This window comes from Callorhinchus milii, unplaced genomic scaffold (genome assembly GCF_018977255.1).
Source record: "Callorhinchus milii isolate IMCB2004 unplaced genomic scaffold, IMCB_Cmil_1.0 Scaffold1, whole genome shotgun sequence".
Taxonomy (NCBI): domain Eukaryota; kingdom Metazoa; phylum Chordata; class Chondrichthyes; order Chimaeriformes; family Callorhinchidae; genus Callorhinchus; species Callorhinchus milii.
Genome location: NW_024704742.1, coordinates 36,367,271 through 36,387,142, shown reverse-complemented (window position 1 = coordinate 36,387,142; position 19,872 = coordinate 36,367,271). Strand labels below are relative to the sequence as shown.

At 39.2% G+C, this 19,872-nt stretch overlaps 2 protein-coding genes across 2 annotated transcripts in view; one reads left to right on the top strand and one right to left on the bottom strand.

Annotated features, from left to right (window-relative positions):
• Nucleotides 1-5,371, top strand: part of wdfy3 (WD repeat and FYVE domain containing 3) — a 226,536-nt gene extending 221,165 nt beyond the window's left edge. Inside the window, exons 63-65 of the mRNA XM_042340146.1 lie at nt 811-922; nt 1,155-1,352; nt 2,479-5,371. Of these exons, the coding sequence (XP_042196080.1) occupies nt 811-922; nt 1,155-1,352; nt 2,479-2,599 (431 nt within the window). The 3' untranslated portion in view covers nt 2,600-5,371. The remainder of the gene's footprint in view (nt 1-810; nt 923-1,154; nt 1,353-2,478) is intronic.
• A 6,181-nt stretch (nt 5,372-11,552) lies between these two features.
• cds1 (CDP-diacylglycerol synthase (phosphatidate cytidylyltransferase) 1) overlaps nt 11,553-19,872 on the bottom strand; it is a 44,949-nt gene continuing 36,629 nt past the window's right edge. The window contains exons 8-13 of the mRNA XM_007896959.2: nt 19,747-19,834; nt 19,342-19,410; nt 18,743-18,895; nt 17,362-17,481; nt 15,587-15,690; nt 11,553-13,247 (exon numbers count right to left, since the gene is read on the bottom strand). Of these exons, the coding sequence (XP_007895150.1) occupies nt 13,115-13,247; nt 15,587-15,690; nt 17,362-17,481; nt 18,743-18,895; nt 19,342-19,410; nt 19,747-19,834 (667 nt within the window). The 3' untranslated portion in view covers nt 11,553-13,114. The remainder of the gene's footprint in view (nt 13,248-15,586; nt 15,691-17,361; nt 17,482-18,742; nt 18,896-19,341; nt 19,411-19,746; nt 19,835-19,872) is intronic.

Genomic DNA, 19,872 nt, shown 5'->3' with positions numbered 1-19,872 from the left:
ACAAGTATACCTTCACGTCACAATAAGTTCTTTGAATCGCTTTGAGACGTCGTCCTGACGTGAAAGGCGATGTACCAAATACAAGGAATATTTTTGTTTTAAAAAAGGACCCAACCAGGGATCCAGCTCTCATTTTTTTTAAAGAAATATTTGTTCTGTGTCCATTGCATACTTAATTTAAACCCTTTGATAAAGGTAAATTATACACCAGAAAACCAGGCTAGTTCTTCTGGCAGTTAAATATAATACATATATTTACATAATAAATATCCATGTCCTTCCCAATTTCTTTGGGAGATTTTGTATTTATTATAGCCCGTCCATTTACAGTGAACAGTTAGTTTACTGTATTAATGTTAACTCCAAAAGATGCTTTAAATATTCTCTAATGCAAAGCAGATATTTTGTTCCTTTCCAAATCATATAATTCCCAGAAGCCGAAAGTGAATGCATCAGTGTAAGATTTTTTTAAAAATGATCCTGAGGCTGATATGCAATAAATGGTATAAAAAGTGCACTGAAGAGAATTATTCAGTGGAGAGGCGGTAGTTAGTACCTATGACTTGAGGCATTGTATTTGTTGATCTTTAACAGAAATTATTCCTCTACTTGGGTTATTGGTGTATGTTTAATTCTAATTGGTAACCTAAATATCCCTTTATTCAATTATAGTAAGTGAACTTTGGAATTACCTGGACTGTAAGTAAATTTCAGCCTTTCAGTATCAGAAATATTGTTCATGCACTGCATACTGCAAATGAAAGGAGTTGCACATCCAGTATTTATCAGTACAATATTCTCTGCCTTCAGGATATAGATGGGAACGACAGTTGGTGTTTCGAAGCAAGTTGACTATGCACACAGCATTTGATCGTAAAGATAATTGCCACCCTGCAGAAATCACAGCATTGGGCATTTCAAAGTGAGTATCATTTGTAAAGCAGATCCATTTCAAACCGATTGTGTGAATTATTTTTCAAAGGTACTAGATATTATCTCCCTTAGACTCGACTCCTATTCCACCCTTTACAGGTTTAAAATGTTTATACTATCTTTATGCTATATTTGAATAAAATGCTAATTATGAAAAGAACTGTTTTGCTGTAATTTAGGTAACATGAATGGGTCTCACTAATTTCTTCTTTGCCTCTCAGGGATCACAGTAAGATTATGGTGGGAGATGGACGAGGCCGAGTGTTTAGCTGGTCAGTGAGTGACCAGCCAGGGCGGGCAGCTGCTGACCACTGGGTTAAGGATGATGGAGGTGACAGCTGTTCGGGATGTTCTGTGCGCTTCTCCCTCACAGAAAGAAGACATCACTGCAGAAACTGTGGCCAGCTCTTCTGTCAAAAGTACGCAAAATATTTTATAATAACTCTGTGCTACGTTACAAGTACTTTGATATACTTTCCAGAGCAAATCTTTTACAATAGTTGCATTGGGCAGAAAAATATGGTAGAGGTTTGTCTTATATACAACAACTTGCACTTATACAAGTGCCCTCCATGCAGGGTAGCATCTCGGAGCACATATAGTCTCCTATAACAGAGTTTGAGTAACATGAAAAGACAATTTGTGCTGTAACCATGTTTTTTTCCATAGCAGCTAACGCACTGATTGCTGTTCTGGAGAAGAGTGACATGAAACTTTCAACTGTTACTGTTATTCGCTTGTCAGAACCTTATGAGATAATTCTGTGTACATGGTTGAAATGGCAGAAGGATCCTGAGTCACTGGTTTCAGATGTTAAATTACTTCTACGACATTGTGGGGGTGAGGGGGTGCTGTCGCTGTCTCTTCTTTGTCAGAAGCCTTAACGATGTCATCAGTACTGATTGTTTAGAAAAAGGTAGTTTTAGAACTTGTCAAATATCGCGAAAAAAAATGATATGCTGCCATGTTCAGCCATATAGCTAATGCTCCTTGGCTCATTGAATAGCACACCTTAGTGCTAGTTCTATTGGCAATGCTCATACCCTCTCTCTATGTACATAGAAATGTTCACAAAGATTCATATATCAAGAATTTTATATTTCAATACATCTGCCCAAGTAGGTTTTTTTGTAACAGTGGAAATTAACGAATAAGATCAGCACATTGACTGAGAAAGTTTGACCACATTAACAGGTTGATCTTGTTGTTGTCTTACTGTACTATGTTAGGTGTCAGCCCGGCTGAGTTAGTGCACACACGCCACAGATTCAGAAGGTTTTGGGTTTAGGCCCCAAACCAGGATTTTGAGCTGATAGTCTAGGCTGACACCCAAATGAGGTGCTTGTTTGTTCTGCTTTGCCGAAGGTTGAGATTTTAAACTGAGGTCCAGGCGCATCTATCTACCTGTCCAGGTAACGCCATGGACGCCAAGGATTCCATGGCATTATTCAAAAACTGAAGGGAGTTTCTCCCAGTGTCATCTGAAGGCCATATCCTAAGAGGCCAGATTTGTAGCATTAACCTTGACTTTTTCTTGTGTTGCAGGTGCAGTAGATTTCAGTCTGAAATCCGACGTTTGAAAATCTCTTCGCCCGTGCGTGTCTGTCAGAATTGTTATTACAACCTGCAGCAGGAGAGGGGGGCTGAGGAGAACTCCAGGAACTAGTGTCACTGACTGCTTAGTAGCAGCATTGTTACTCTAGCTGATTGAAAAGATTTTATGCAAAAGGAAACGTTTTGTTGCAAAAAAAAGGAAGAAAAAATAGTTTACATGATATTTCTTTGTACTGTGTTGAAGCACTGTAATATACTGAATAGAAAGGGATCATTCGCCTCCCATTATAATGTGCTCATCTCCTCTTTATCTGAATCATAAATGGTTTGGATGTTCTGGAATGTGCTGAGAGTATGATTTTGGTAATTCTAGACGTAAAACCATCCCTCAAGCATCTTGCTGATGTTGCCCATAATCATAAAACCATTGGCTTGTACGATTTTAGATGTAAATCTGTCATCACTGCAAGAATCCCATTTGTTTATAGTGTAAATAGTTTAATGGCCTTTTTAACAAGAGAAACGTCTGAATTGCCTGTTACAGAAAGTCCAACTAACCACTATTTGTGTGATTTAAGAAATCAATAGTAGTGTGTCCAGTACCATTCAGTAACTGTTTTAGGCGTTAAAAGAAAGTGTATGTGCAAAAACTAATCGGAACACTCATCATTACCAACTGCATTAATAACCTTGGATTTTTGTTAATTATTGTTTGGATCAAGATATAATGGATTTGTGAGTTGTATTTGTTTACTAAGTATACTCTACTGCAGAAGCCCACAGTATCAAAGAAAAAGGGAGGAGTTTGCAGCAGATTCAAACCAGCCCTTGTGTTGCATCAATTTATGTCCAAGAAAGCATCCCCATGGTATTTGGAATATACTAATTAGAAATGTACCTGGGGGTGTTAGATTACTGTAACACTAGTTACATTCTCTTATCAAACCATTATTTAATCACGTCTTTATGAGGAGCAATAGGACTAGTAACTGTGGTTGCGAATGCAAGCAATCCTTTTAGGATTGCACTACCATGATACTAGAGTTTTGTTTGTGTTTGTATGCTTCGAGGGGGAGCAGGAGGCAAGAAAATCATCTTTTTAAAAAAGCAGAGGCTGGAGACTTCCTTACCATTAGCTTCAGTTCCACAAAGCTTGCTATGCTGCATTTACGGCAGTATAAAAATGAATGCCCGCTCTTGTTTTCTGACCAGATGCCTTTTCTACCATGTCCAAGCTGTTTACAATATGCTGTCAATATACTCGAGAGCAGCGAATTATAAACTCAGTATTGCTCTCAATGTGTGGGCATAATAAGTTATATTACAGTTAGTTGCTTAGCAGTTAAAAATAAATTACTTATGTTAGAAATTGATGTTACAGACACAAGAGCACACCTTGTGGTAGCAATCATTAACTAAAACCTTGAAATATATCCATGCTGCATTCTCAAAACTAAAGTCAAGGTTTTAGGCTTGATTTATCAAAATGAGAACAATACATCAGCAAAACACTACAGCGATTTTATGTAATGTCCAAATGATCAGTAAATAACGATGCAATGAATTTATTTAAAGAAAAGGTGATTTCCAGTTGTTTAGATGGTTAAGTTTGTTGCGAGTCAATGTGATTGTTGTATCGTACCAGTCAGTTCCACGCTTCAGGATTCTGACCACTGAAGTGACACTCCAGTGTTAACCTGCTCCAGGTTTTCATTTCTGAAAAGCCACAGGACATTATAGTAAAGAACTACTACAGTCAAATCTCACGAGCACAATTTACCTCAGTATTTTAGATTAGCTGTCAAAAACAATATGCTACTATTCATGTTGTTTTCCATAACTACATTTACTGAGGTGATGGAATGACTAGTTATTCAACACTTTAAATGTGGTGAAGGTTCTTTGGGAATCAGATTTGACTGTAGTTCATGGATTCATTGGCTGTTTTAAAGCCATTTCCCCAAGTGCAGTGGTACTGTGGGCAACAATGCTTTTGCATTGAATGCTACTTCTAATGCAATGAATCCTTTCCAAGGAGTGACTGATATTTCTGTTTAAAATGTAACTTATGTTTTCTGTGTAAAATTGTGATGCGACGTATCAACACTTACTATATCATAATCTGTAACAAGCACTTAGAGTAGTCATGTCGTAGCAAGTATACTCTTTGTGCCTAGCTAACATGTTCATCCTCCCTTTTCCCCTTGTTCATGTGTACGTTATCTGTATTATGTAGTGTGCAATTTATACTGTCATGCTTTCAAAAGTAAGGCCTGCTGTCTATTGGCAGCACCTGATCAATATTGATACTAAAACTTAATTATTTTGCACCTTGCTATTGTGTATAAAACTGGTAGGAATCATTTTATCATAAACATTTTTCTCTCATTTTAAAGACACATTTCTTTACAGTAAATGAACTGTATAATATTTATGCAATTATACTGTTTTTGAAGTATTTTAATTTCAGCAAGTTTTGTTACTTGTTGCATGATTAACACAGCTGACTTTTTGTGTCAGTAACATGTATATTGTTTCCACCTTTTGTTGTGTTTAATATATTAACAAATTTCTTGTTCCCTTCCTGTCCCGAAAAAGACCAATATCTGTACAGTAATGAAAATGAAATGAAGAAAACTGGCTGAACTGGAGTGGGATTTTTGTACTGTATATGAGAACTGAAATCCTTGTTTTGGTGGTTCATGTGCTAGACTGATGCATTATACTAGTGTGTAAACTGTGGTATCTGAATGTTCATTGTATATTTGTCCTTAATGCAAAAGAGCTACAGTCACACAAAATACATATGTAACTAATGCAATAGAGACGAGTCCTGGTACTAAATCTTTTTTCATTTAAATAAATACCTGCTATTTACCACCAATGTTGCTTGCTTGCTATTTTAAGACCAGTTTGACTAAGTGTATTGATTAAAGTTACTCTTCCTTTGATGAAATACAGAAATGTTTTACCTTTGCGTAAATCGTGCAGATCATTCAGTACTCTACTTTGTCCCATGTGCGCCTTGCACAACCTCCAAGGTTCCAAAACATTGTGGTTCTATAATATTTATAATTTAATTTTGAACTTTTGCATCAAGTTAACATTCAACAGTTGGGTGATGTGAATTTGGATGAAGTGTCAGCAGGAGCTCTTGTGTGCTATATTCAAGAGTGCTTAGTTTTAATTTGGTTCAACAGAACATGATGCTAAGCTTTTAAAACATCAAACTGGAAGCTGTGAAGTCTGTGATCTGCAGTAAAACACTAAGTGTTCAGGACTATCAGTTTAAAGGGACGAAACTAAATCAGAAACAATTGATCAACAGATCTGACCCAGGCAAGTTCGAGATTCGTGAGCGAACACACACTCAAAGTAAACGTCCTAATTGGTGTGGCTATAAGACTTGCTATTGTATATGGAAGAAACTCCCATCTCTCTTTGTATAGTGTCATGGAACCTTTACCAGTCATCTTTGGAACAGATCTCATCTGAAGGATAGTTGTACATTTGCCAATGCAGCACTGCCTCAAAGGTGCACTAGCATGTTCGCTTAGATCAGGGATAAGCAGCTGCGTGCTGAAAAATCCAGAAATATCACACTCTGCTTCTGGATGAATTTTATTCAGAGACAGGAAAAGTGATTTTTTAAATTCATATTTTATTGATTTAATGAACAGGCAGTAACATTTTGAGTAAAATTGGGCAGCAATTACAAGTTTACACTTATAGCACCTTTCACGTTGCGAGAATATCTCAGAATTGTACAAAAACTGAGTGGGGGGGTGATAGACTTGTGGAGCCTCATGTGGGATTCGATACTAGATATGGAGTTTATATGGTCGTCTTTAGAAAGTTGAGCTCAGGGGTCAGAGCATTTAGCTTGACGATGACAATGGTGTCTTGAGCATTTCAGCTATGCTGGGGAAAAGCAAAGGTGGACGGGGACTTAAAGGCCAGATGAAAGGTTTGAAGGAAAGCTGAAAGCTAGAGCAAAACTAGAGTTTTTAAGTGAGCACTATAGTCAGTTTGTAAAATGCTTAATGTCCAAGTATACACACAAGAAGTAATGGGGCCAGTCCAATTGATGCAGATAAATAGCAATATTTGTCAATAACACAAATGTTTTGTTAGTATGCAGCTTGTTTTGAATTCTTATTTTTCCAAAATCATGATTTTCACTGGATTTTTAGAACCATCTCCCTCGTAACTTCTAATGTTTGACAAGACCTCAGAATAAAATGGAGTTTTATTTTGTGAATATAAATCGCCTTTAAAGGCATCTGCCTTACCTTTTTGTTTCAGGCAGCAGTGTACAGCCTTTGCATTAACTACAAAATTAATCTTGGATTTTCCTGTAAAACCGTCGGGTGGCAGATGGGGATGGAAAAATAAATTTCCCAATTACTTTGTTGACATTATTCACACCAGAATAAGACGAATACAGTCAATAGTATAACTTGTCAATGGTATGATTTTAAAGCCCAGTATATAATTCTGCATTGCGTTAATAAGTATTTTATTTCAAATGAACTGCTTCACAATTTTTCTGATTAGATTTCGGCTGTTTAATTACTGTCATTTGGCCACGTGAAAAAAAGATTCAAGTTCAACGAAAATAAGTAGCATATAAGAAGGAACAGGTTTTCTAAGGAATAGTACTGTATGTTCCGTTTCACTGTTGTGTATGTTTTATGTTGCATTACTTATCAGAGAAGTTAGAAAATGTTCAACCTGCATCATTATTACTTCACTAATTGACAAAATACAATAGCAACCTTTTTGTTGGTTGTCTTCATTCATAGCTATTCAATTATTAACACACTTGAGAAGCAATATTGCAAATAATATTTCACAATCATTTTATTTAGCTAAGAAACCCCATTCAGTGCAGTTACAAACTCCCATCGCGTATCAACAAAGTAACATAATTAGTTTTGTGATGTTTATACATTTTATATGAAATAGGAACATACAGCAGAATTAGCAAACTTGTGCTGAAATGCAAAACCTGGCATTATTGCTCCTGTAGAATGCTTTGGAGTGGTCCACTTCATTTAATGAAAACAGTAGTGTAAATGGAGTGTCTGTGATACTTCAATGAATGGATACCATTTCACCGGTTCAGAAAAATATCTACATCAACACATTTTGACTTCTTTCCTTTGCAAAGTGACACAAACAGCACTTCCACTACAATGCACAGAGTTATGACATTAGCAGCATTTCCGCACTGTCTGCTCGCCTGCCGCACATAAGTAGATGCTAAGGATGACCTGATAACCTACAAGTCAGACATGTTTTTGCGATGGTGGCTTGGATGGCCCAATTTAGAAAATGCTAACAAAAATCCAATAGTTTGTGCACTCCGAGACACCAACCTACGTAATGCAACTTAATAATAATAATAATCCTTGCATTTGATATAGCGCTTTTCACGTCGGGAGGACGTCGCAAAGCACTTCACAGAACACTGTAAAGTGAATTGACTGTATATTTGTGGGCGAACGCGGCAGCCAATTGTGCACAGCAATGTCCCACACAGTCGTAGATTGAAAATGACCAATTTATTATTGTTTCTGGTTTTGGAGGGATTATTATTAGGCTGTGTGTGGAGTAAGGAAACTTGCCCAAGGTTTCGCCCTGTCTGGAACTGAACTCAGGTTTCTCGCTTGCAAAGCGAGTGCTCTAACCACTGAGCTACAGGACTTACTGTTGGCTTCAACAGCAAACACATTATAATGGAGTCCTGCTGCCATGAAATTTCAGAAGTACAACTACAATGCTGGAGGCACAATTATACGAGTCTGATGTTACACCTGCCACAAGTTTTAGTCCAGAGAATATCACAGCAGCGTTGAGAGTCCTAAGAAAGCTGTGTTTTGTTCAATAATGTATCATGCATTCGTCACATCAAGGCTCGATTACAGAAACTCCCTCCTCATCGGCCTTCCCAACTCTTCCCTTCACAAGCTGCAGATCATCCAAAACTCTGCAGCTCGTGCACTCTCACGCACCAGGATCTGCGAACCCATCACTTCCACCCTCGCCCGACTCCACTGGCTCCCCATCCCCCAGAGGATCGCGTTGAAGATCATCGTCCTCACCTTTGAGGCCATCCATGGCCTTGCCCCCTCCTACCTCGCTGACCTGCTGACTCCCTACCAACCTGCCCGCTCCCTCCGTTCATCAGGCTCTGGCCTGCTCCATGTCTCCCGCCCTACCATCGGTGGCCGGGCTTTCAGCCTCTCTGCCCCCACACTCTGGAACTCAATCCCACAGTCCCTTCACCTCACTTCCTCCCTTGCCTCCTTCAAGTCCCTCGTCTTCAATCGTGCCTTCGGTCGCCCTCGCACCTCTACCTTCCCTCACCCCTACCCCATCCCTCTCCCATGCTCGGATCCCAACCCGACTGTCCAGCGCCTTGGGACGTCCTCCCAACGTTAAAGGTGCTGCATAAATGTAATTTGTTGTTGTTGTCCATATTATTTTCTTTGGTCAACTGTGTCTGATAACACACATACATTCATCACTGTGTTTAAGTGTCTGCAAAGCAAATTATTGAGTGTTCCACATATGTATGGCTTCAAGGCTATTTTTTAAAATACAGTTTGAGGATTAAATCTTCTCAAGGAGTCTGAGAGTAATGTGCATAGGCTGCATTTAACAGTTTAGCCAATATTTACAGTGTATCTATCTATATCTGCAACATACAGTAGCGCCCAGTTATAACAGGATAGTCAAGGGACTATAAAATCCCCACAGGGTATGATCACACACACAGTCAGCAATATGGTGCAGGAAGTTGACTGACTTTTCCTGTGCTAAAAACATCTGATTTCCAGCTATGAGCTCATCACTGCTGTCACTTCCTATGCCTAGTGTGTGAGAAGCAACAGGGTGGCCTGAAATCACTCATTGTTTTAGTGTGGGAAGCCACCCAAGGCTGGTCCTCGGCAAGCCTGCATTCCAATGGGGTTCTACAGGTGCCATCAAAAAATCATTTCATTTTTAAATGTGCATTTGGAGAAATAGATGGAAAGGGAGTCAGCCTGGGATGCTGTTTGCAGCTGGATGAAGACTTTTTGGGAGACATCTGGCAGCAAGTTGTCTGTCTATTTTTTAATAAAATGGAGCGGGGGGGGGGGAGGGGGGGTGAAAAGTTACAACTTTTTGTTTAAAAAAGTAGTGCCTACAAAAACAATGACTTCAATGTGAAGACACTATAAAAATATGCATTTGTTCTTTCCATCTAAATCGAAAAGTAGTGCAACCTGCAAATTTAGCACATACTTACTTGCATTATGCTTAAATAAGAGGTGGAGAAGATACAGAATTTGTTCATTAGGTCAGGAAATTCATACTTCATTAAAGAGCATTGTGGGATGATGCTTTTCACTTGCTGCCTCCACCCAGCAGCACATCCGGAACACAGTCCAGTATGGGCACAGAGCTCACATGTTTCCTGCAATTTTGATAGCTTAGGCCTGCAAAATAGCATAAAAAATGCTTGTTTTGTAGCAGATAAAGTGTCACAATCTTGCAATTAATAGTGTTGACCAAATGATTTGAGAGCATTGCTTTAAGAATTGATTCTGCCAGGAAACTCTGGAACGATGATGAAACTAGTAGTTATGAATTATACACGTGCAGAATTTCCACTTGCAAAGTACAATACAATACTCTTGCTTATATCCTTGAGAAATGACAATTTAACAAAAATATTTATTCATTTAACTAATCAGTAGTTAACAGGAATCAAAGATCATCTTCTGGTCATTATGATTCTGCAACACTTAACTATTTTTACACAAAATGCTTTAATTATGTTCAACAATTAAAGTTTAACTACTCCATAACTGGTTAATATCAAAATAACTTACCTTAATTAACAAATCTACTGAAATGATTTAGTGAAACTCCCTGATAAAATAATGTTCTTACAATTTTTTTTTCAATTTTAAACTATCAGACAATATACACTCAAAAATATAAATAATGGACTTTATCCATCAAGATTCTGAAAATGTCTTGAAACATGCATGTTTTAATAGTTTTGAATTAAGACAAGCCAAGGATAGAGTATAATTTAGAGTGAAATTACATTTTGAACATAAAATAGGTACTGAGGCACTGCAAATGTACCTTAACGAATTTAGAAATAGCAGCAAATCAAACAAAACCAGAACAATTTAAATTCTATAGAGTATTAATGCTTCCAGGAAGATGCTTTCAGACCAAATGCGCCACACAATCAGAGTTAGCACATTCAAATCTATAATCTGTATTAACTGGGGAGTTTTGAGTAATGGAGTCAAATGTTCACCAAGTTTGAATAATTTCCTGTTTAATTTAAACATAAGATAGTTTGCAATCTGTATCAATAAAGATATAAATCATTAAAATTCTAATTTCCTTTTGATTATAAGAATGATCAAAAATGAATAAGACCTTTTATAAAGGGATTCTAGGCTTCTCACAGGGTCCCATTAGTAAGACATATTTAAACTTAAAGAAAAACTTAAGATAATCTCTGGAAAAAATGTTGGTAGACTGGCTTCACGTACCAAAGGCAGATGATCTGTACAGAAACTTTCACAAGAAAGCTTATTAAGCCTTTGACAGAAAAAATTGGCAGTGCAAAGTAACATGTAAATTAACCGCAAGTTACTGCAGTCTACCACTACTGAAAAAAGCATGAAGGATGGGATCTAAAATACAAATAATGTAAAGTAGATTTGTTGCAATTAACACAACACATCTGGGTTTGGAAATATAGCATTTTTGACACCAGAATTCATGACATGCATTTGTTGACAATATGTTAATATGTTTGCTGATCTTCATGCAGACAAAGGATCACAAGAAGGTATTCTCTTCATTGATACATAAAGGATGCAATTAAACCCCGCAGTTCATGCTCTTAAAGTGTAACTGAAGCCTGTTATTCAAGAGCCTCTGGTGGAAAGGATCATTTAAATTGTTGGATTGTCCACAGTAATCAGATTTAAATACCCTCTAACATCTTAAAATAAAAATTGGCAAGAGTTTTTAAAAATACTTAAATTACAGAAACTATTCATACTTAATTTAAAAATAATTGCATCAATTGTGTAATAGTTTATTTGCACCTTGTCACAGGCAACGTGAAAGGCGCTATACAAATGTAATTTGTTGTTGATTTCAAGCTAAATGCCTTCTGGATGACAATCTATTTTCTGTTTGCAGCAAAATATCATCTTAATATTGTTTCTTCAATAAAATGTAAAACTTGCAGCATATGAACAAACTGTATATAAAAGCAAGTCAATTAGATTGGGAATTAATTGTAGTTTTTAAAATTTATCAATGTAACTGGGAAAAAACAGAAAACAATTGAACCTCCTTTAGAATATTAAACAATACGATGAACAGGATCTTTTAACAGTGTAACATAATACAATAGACATATGTTGTGTACTATTATAATGCAGCAAGATTGGTCAATGAAAGGTATACCATCTTGTTGAAGTACCACAGAACAAATAGTCAATGAGCTCAAAATATACAGTCTATGCTACTATATATATATGTATATTTTAGTAAAATGAGCAAAACGAGTTGAACTCCCTAAAAGGTACCTTACTTTATGTAAAGCAAGATAACTTACTTCATATAAATCACCATCTTGCACCTTCCACTTTAACTTAGTGAATGTTCATCTTCATCTGTGATTTATCAAATTATACATGCTATAGAAAATTAAATTCCTCTGGTCTTCACAGCATAATCTAAATTTCAAATTGTTCTTCAGTTTCTCAAATACATTCATGTTTAGAAATTATTACAATTTATTACAGACTTGCATCTATATATCTATATACTTACAGATTATATACACTTAGTGCCATGCTACCTGAAATAAGGGTAACTCTCACAGATCATTGATTTTAATCACGCTGCAAACACTCAAGCTTCTTTTAAACCACAAAGCTCATTCCAAACTCAAACAAAATTAACTTTCATCGTCTCATATTTCTCATACAGAACAGGAACAGAACAGAGTTTGAAGACTAGTGGTTAGCCAACACTCTATTTTGCAGACACTATAGTTACTTTCAATATTAGAACAATCTGATATCTACGCCATTGTATATGCCTATGTTCGGATGCAGTAAACATTACTAGACATATGTGCAATTCCCCCAATACAGTGCATGCTCTCAAGGAGTGAAAGTATCTATCATTTGATCCTAATACTACAACTTGGACACCAGGACCAACCTCCTATAGAAGTAATTGTTGCATAAGACATTCAAGTTCAACCCCGTCACCAGTATAAAGATTATAACTCTAACATGTTAACTTCAAGCGGAATCTACAGTTGGGATCCAAAGGCATCCATTTGAGGGATATTGAGCTTGGAAGATGTTATTGGATACATTTAAAATCTAAAACTTCCAAATCTACATTTCTGCTGCCAAGTTAATGTGTTACAGAATACAAGTACCTTCAGTACACAGCAACGGTAGGCATCAAGACTAACATCAACGTTAACCTGCTGCACTTCAGAAATTTCAAAAGATAGTCATCCCAGCTTGGAATCGAGTAGTTTTCAATACTCCAACACAAAAAAAAGGACCAAGTATTACTGTTCACTTATTGCTGGCTGAAGCATGCCTTTATCAGTCAGATGTGATTTAAGCATGTTATAGATTTGAAGCTGCTGTTCTGGTTGAAGTACTAATAGTTGCTGTAGAACTTTGCTGGGGTTTGGGCCTCTGTGAAAGACAGAATGAAACAGACATTACACACATACACGACTGCACTTGCATGTATTACATTTGTGTTTTTTAAATATAGTTCTACTTGAGATACAGTTCAAGATCCTGGTCATCACATACGAATTCCTCCATGGCCTCACCCCACCCTACCTCTGCGACCTCCTAAGCCCCTACCAACCCACCCGTTCCCTCCGCTCAGCCATCTCCGGGCTGCTCCACATCCCCCGACTCACCCGCCCCACCATTGCCGGGAGAGCCTTCAGCCACTCTGCCCCCAACCTCTGGAATTCTATCGCCCAGTCACTCCACCTCTCCCCCTCCTTAGCCTCCTTCAAGTCCCGCCTCAAGACCCTCCTCTTCGACCATGCCATCGGCCACCCCCCTTCCCCTCCCTTCTCCCCCCCTAACCCCAGCTCGGGTCTGAAATGCTGTACACTGTCCAGCGCTTTGGGATGTCCTCCTGACGTGAAAGGCGCTATACAAATGTAATCTTGTTGTTGTTGAGATTAGTGGATACACCTACTGGCAAAATATTAAAACCAAAATGCAAGTTAATGTGGATAATAATAATGCATGCATTTGATATAGCACCTTATCACGCCTTCAAGACATCTCAAAGCGCTTCACAGAATATTCTGTAAAGTGAAATGACTGTACATTTTGTGGGAATTATTGTTTCAGGCCCAGTCCGGTTAGTTCTGAATTCCTGATCCCTGGGGGTTTACTGTATTTAAATATGTAAAAATGCAAATATAGCTAATTCTTCTTACATTTGATAAAGCACCTATAACTTCTAAATCGACATACTACATAGCAATTACCCTAAAACTCTTTGAAGTGTAGTAACTGTATTTATAGGTGAACGCAGCAGCCAATTTGTGTGTCAGCCTGGCTCAGTTGGTAGCACATCAGGAGTCAGGTTTTGGGATCAAGCCTCTCACCAGGACTTGGAACCTATATATCTGATCTGAGGGTGTCACAGCCAGACCTGAGCCTCTCCTCATTTAGCTACCACATGTACAAATTGCCAGTAGAGGACGTGGAATAAAGACAAAAGGTAATAGCAAAACTGGCCTTTCCGCTCTAACCACAGGAACAACAACAACAAGATTCCATTTATAGAGTGCCTTTCACGTCGGGAGGACGTCCCAAGGCACTGTACAGTTGGGTCAGGACCCGAGCATTGGGGGGAAATGGTCAGGGTGAGGGAAGGGAGGGAGCGAGGAGGAGGTAGAGAGTCGAGAGGGGAGCTGAAGGCACGGTCAAAGAGAAAGGTCTTGAGACCGGCCTTGAAGGAGGAAAGGGAGGAAGCAAGGTGAAGGCACTGGGGGATGGAGTTCCAGAGCATAGGGGCTGAGAGGCTGAAGGCCCGGCCACCGATGGTAGGGCGGTTGGGGCGGGGGATGTGGAGCAGACCGGAGCCAGAGGAACGGAGGGTACGGGCAGGTAAGTAGGAGGATAGTAGGTCAGAGAGGTAGGAGGGAGCGAGGCCGTGAATGGCCTTGTAGGTGAGGGTGAGGATCTTGAATTCGATCCTCTGGGGGATGGGGAGCCAGTGGAGGCGAGCGAGGGTGGGAGTGATGTGGTCCCGAAGCCTGGTGCGGGACAGTACACGAGCTGCAGAGTTCTGAATGACCTGCAGCTTGTGGAGGGAGGTGGCGGGAAGGCCGGCGAGGAGAGAGTTCCCATAGTCCAGCCTTGAGGTGATAAAGGCGTGGACCAGAGTTTCAGCAGCGTGAGGGGTGAGGTAGTGCCGTAGTCTGGCGATATTCCGGAGGTGATGGAAGGCGGTGCCAGTTGTGGCGCGGATATGAGTAAGAAAGGACAGCTCAGGGTCGAACAGAACCCCGAGGTTCCTGACTGACTTTGAGAGGTGGAGAGTGCAGCCTTGGATGCTGATGCTGTCAGCGCCTGAGGTGCGGAGGCGCTGACGTGAGCCAATCAGGAGGGCCTCAGTTTTGCGCACGTTGAGCTGAAGAAAGTTATCTCTCGTCCAGGACTTGATGTCAGACAGGCAGCTGTCAGGACATCGGTGGTCGTGGAGTTGAGGGTAGAGGAGGAAAGATGGGTGTTACCCGCATACATGTGGAAGTTAACCCCATGTCTGCGGATGATATCACCAAGGGGGAGCATATAGAGGGTGAAGAGGAGGGGACTGAGGACAGAGCCCTGAGGGACACCGCACGAGTCAGTGCGGGGGCTGGAGGAGAAGCCATTTGTGGAAAGGAAGGCTCAAGTTAATGTTGCCACCGCACCACGCCCTGGCAGAGACCAGCAAACTCCTGCTTCATAAACTGCAGCTCTGACCACTCCTAAAAATTAAAAAGTAAATTTACCTGATGAAGCTGCCAATATAAACATGAACAAAAGTAGCCATCAGATATTGGCAATCAAATCGATCCATAATTCCACCATGGCCAGGAATAGTGTCGGCAAAATCCTGAAAAAAAAAATCTGGTAAGTAAACTTATCAGAAGCATTGACATTTCAATTGAATAAAAATTGGCCAGACTGCTCCAAGTTTTACTCAGCTTCTTCCTTCCATGTGGTTATTTCTATTGCAATTTATTTGTGTGTAACACATGTTCTTTTTTAGCATCTTCTCTCACCCTATACCATCCAACATTCCCCTTGTGAAAACAGCAAACAGTTGACCAGTTCTTAGGCTTTTTGTGGATGCTGCTTAAGGATCAATCACCAAGTATGCAAATCTGGCTGAATTTTCTTCCTCCACCAATCATGGTGAAATTGTGAATTTGTCAGATTCTAAATAATGATCATGAGGGACAGATCATACACAAACATCAAACAAAAATAACCGAGAAAGAATAGATTATTTTACTCATATTACACTGCTGTATATTTCCTTGTGCCTGTGCATGCAGATTTCACTTAAACTGCAACAACAACAACAAAATTACATTTGTAAAGCACCTTTCACGTCGGGAGGACGCCCCAAGGTGCTGGACATACAGAGTTAGGTACCTGAGCTGGGGGTCGAGGCGGGGAAGGGTGGAGGGCGGGGGGGAAAGCAGGGAGATCAAAAGCAAGGTTGAAGAGGAGGGTGTTGAGGTGGGTCTTGAAGGTGGCGAGGGAGAAGGGACTGCGGAATGGAGTTCCAGTCGGTGGGTGCAAAGTGGTGGAAGGCCCGTCCGCCGATAGTGGGGCGAGCAAGGCGGGGGATGTGAAGCAGGCCGGAACCCGCTGAGCGGAGGGAGCGAACAGGATGGTAGGGGGTTAGGAGGTTGGAGAGGTAGGGGGGAGCAAGACCGTGCAGGGCTTTGAAGGTGAGGACCAGGATCTTGAACTGTATCCTCTGTGTGATGGGAAGCCAGTGGAGTCGGGCGAGGATGGGGATGATAGGGTCACAGAGCCTGGTATGGGAGAGGACACGGGCTGCAGAGTTCTGGATGATCTGCAGCCTGTGGAGGAAGGAGTTGGGAACTACTTTGAATGACACAGTAAAACTCGCATAAGTCTTATCTTTATAAATACCTGAGTCGTACATTCACCCGAGTTCCATTCAGTTTCCTTAGAAATTGAATAAGTGGTTTTAGAGGTTTAGAAACTGAATAGAAACTGAATAGAAACCTCTAAAACCACTTAGATTTCTTGACTCTACTCATATTAATCACCTCCTAACTCGTAACGTCGCTCCCTACCCTGTATTACCCCCGCGCTTACCAGAGGCCTTGAACGTCCTTACTCGTCGACGCATGCAAATTTACCGTCCAGCTGCATTGAATCACGGGGAAATGTCTTCATCTGTCGAACGATGCGCAGAACTTCATTTCCCCGCAATGCAATGTGATTCCAACATTTGCCGATAAGTGGCACAAGGTGACAGGTGAAGACACAATGAATCTCAGGAAATGTAGACTTAATGTATCCAGCACTGAATGCACACATACCAGCTACTGCATGCACACTTACCGGCTGCACACAAGTGCAGCGTAGATTATTGATTAAATCAGATTTTCTACGACTGCAACAGTTTGCCTGCAACTTGAACATCACATAAGTCATATTAAATGTTATTGTCCTGACTGATATGACTTACAGTGAGTTTTACTGCAGTAATATTGTAAGATACCTCAGTTTGAATACTTACTTTTATTTTGAAAGCTCGTTTAAATCCACTGGCGAAAAAACCTCCAAAAGGCCCAATTAAAGATGCAAATGTGGAAAGGGCAATGCTGTGTATCTGGAATGGGTAGAGGTGCACTGTTTTCTGTGTAAAAAGAAGAAAAAATAGTCTTAACTAGTTGAGACAAAAAGTTTGTCTTAGATTTGAACAGAATTCTGAATTGAGGATTCAATAAAAAGCTGCTTCTGATAAAGCCCAGACAACTTGCTGGAATTCATTTGGGTCATTGTGGGAGCTGCCAGAAGGCAATAGTAAATGGGGTTTAATATGCTATGACACAATCCACCCACCAGTAGGATTCATTTTTCGACAAATCCAAAGGACATTCAGGATTGTGCCTTGTCCTCTGCAACAGCTTAAAGTGAGGAAAAATTTTACAGAGTTGTTATGGTCTGGAATGCACTGCCTGAAAGGTCGGTGGAAACAGATTCAATAATAATAATAATCCTTGCATTTGATATAGCGTTTTTCACGTCTTCTGGACGTTTCAAAGCGCTTCACAGAATATACTGTGTGATGTCAGCAGTGGCCTATTGACCCAGACGTTAACCATTATTATTATGCCCCCTCCGCCCTTAAACATTGTGTGAACTAACACAAACAGACATACTTGTACGAGAAAGAGAAGCAAAAATGATCAGTCAGGGTTTTCATTCATGAACATTGGATTCAGTATCTAGTCACATTATACAATAGTGTTCTGCCATAAAATGTGCGCACAGAATCGAGTAAGAACTAGATTGAGAAAAGCTCTGGTCAGCCTGCCAACATCTACAGTTTAGGTTCCTACATATAGAACGGTCACTTGGGCAAGCACAAGAGAACTTTTACTGCCCATATACTGGATTTCTTATAAAACTGCACTGCCCATAAAACATGCAATAATATGCAATGAAGCACTACAAGTACATGGAGAAAACTAGGAAAAAAAACACTGCAGTGCACTGTTGTGTGGATTTTTGAATGTATGTGAACCCAAGGCATAACCTTCGCAGCAGAGTGAGCAATGGTTTACCATCTAATGTTACATGTTTATGCACAATTTCTATTTATACTGTAAAACTACAGTAATAGGGAAAAAAGACACTTAACATATTGGAATCAAAATAGATTTTGGCTTCCTTTACAAAGTATCTTTGCCCTGACCAAATGTAAACTAATCCTTCTACAGCTTAAAGCATTTGCCGAAGTATATAGGGCAGCAGAAAATGAACAGGAAAGAGGTTTCTGTACAGTGACATTGCAGACATATTTTGGGAAAATTGAAACAGGCAAAACAAGCACCATTTAAACAGCAGCTTTTGACTACAAACTGTTGTAAATTTTAGCAAGAAACATTCCGTACCCATCCGAGGACAGTCTGCATTACAGATGGAAGTGTGTATTCCTGCAGGTGGAACAAAGGCGAAGGTTCGCAGTCAACAATAAAGCTGTTGGTTTCACTGCTGTAATCCACTGGACACACAAAGTAATTGTACCTCGATAAGGCATAGGCAAACTGCAGAGAAAAAATAGTAGTAAAGCAAAAACGATCCATAGATTTACCACAGAACAACCACAGACATGTTAAATGTGAAAATTATTCTTAATTTCTTAATAAAACTGATATAAATGAACTGATATAGATATAAGTTTCTAAGAAAATGTATTTATACATAAATAATTTGACACTAATTTCATTCTTAATTTTATTTCTACAGCTGTAAATCTAAAGATAGCATATCAAAATGACAAAATTAATCAAGATTCAAACACTAAAAAAGAAACTCAATATCCATATTGCATGCTTTAGTGTCAACATTTTCTTTTCTCCTTGAAAGCATTTGATTTGACAGCAAAGGGACTTTTACTTTACATCTAACTACATTATACCCAACCTGGATGTGTTGGGTTCCGACATTTTCTCACCTTGAACACATAATTCATTATTTTTTTCCAACTTACCAGAAATCCAAAAACAACAGTTGCAAAGAAACCACCAATGAAACCTTCCCAGGTTTTCTTTGGAGACAACTATAAAGAAGCACAAGTTAAAATATCAGACAAACTGTTAAAAATGCAAAAGGACAATTTAAATTTAAATTGCCTGCAAGGTTTAAATATACAGAAGAGTGAATAAGACAATACTATTTCAACATGCTCTTGAAGCAGTTTACTATGCACCCCTTATGCTTCAGAAGCTATTAGTTCCCACTGCAATTAAATTGCACTTTAACTAGCATTAAAGCAGTTATGTAGTTAATGGTAAGGTTTCTTCCACAAGTTTACAAGTTCCTCTATTGAATAAGTAATGCTCAGCCAATATAAATTTAAATTACAGCATGACTATTTTTATATACAGTTTCTTACCTTAATTAATGGAGTTCTTCCAAAGAAGAAACCAAATAGATATGCCATTATGTCATTACAAATGACAATTGAGATTGGAACAATAAACCTGAAATGGAATGGTTATGGGAAATGATTTAATGCATC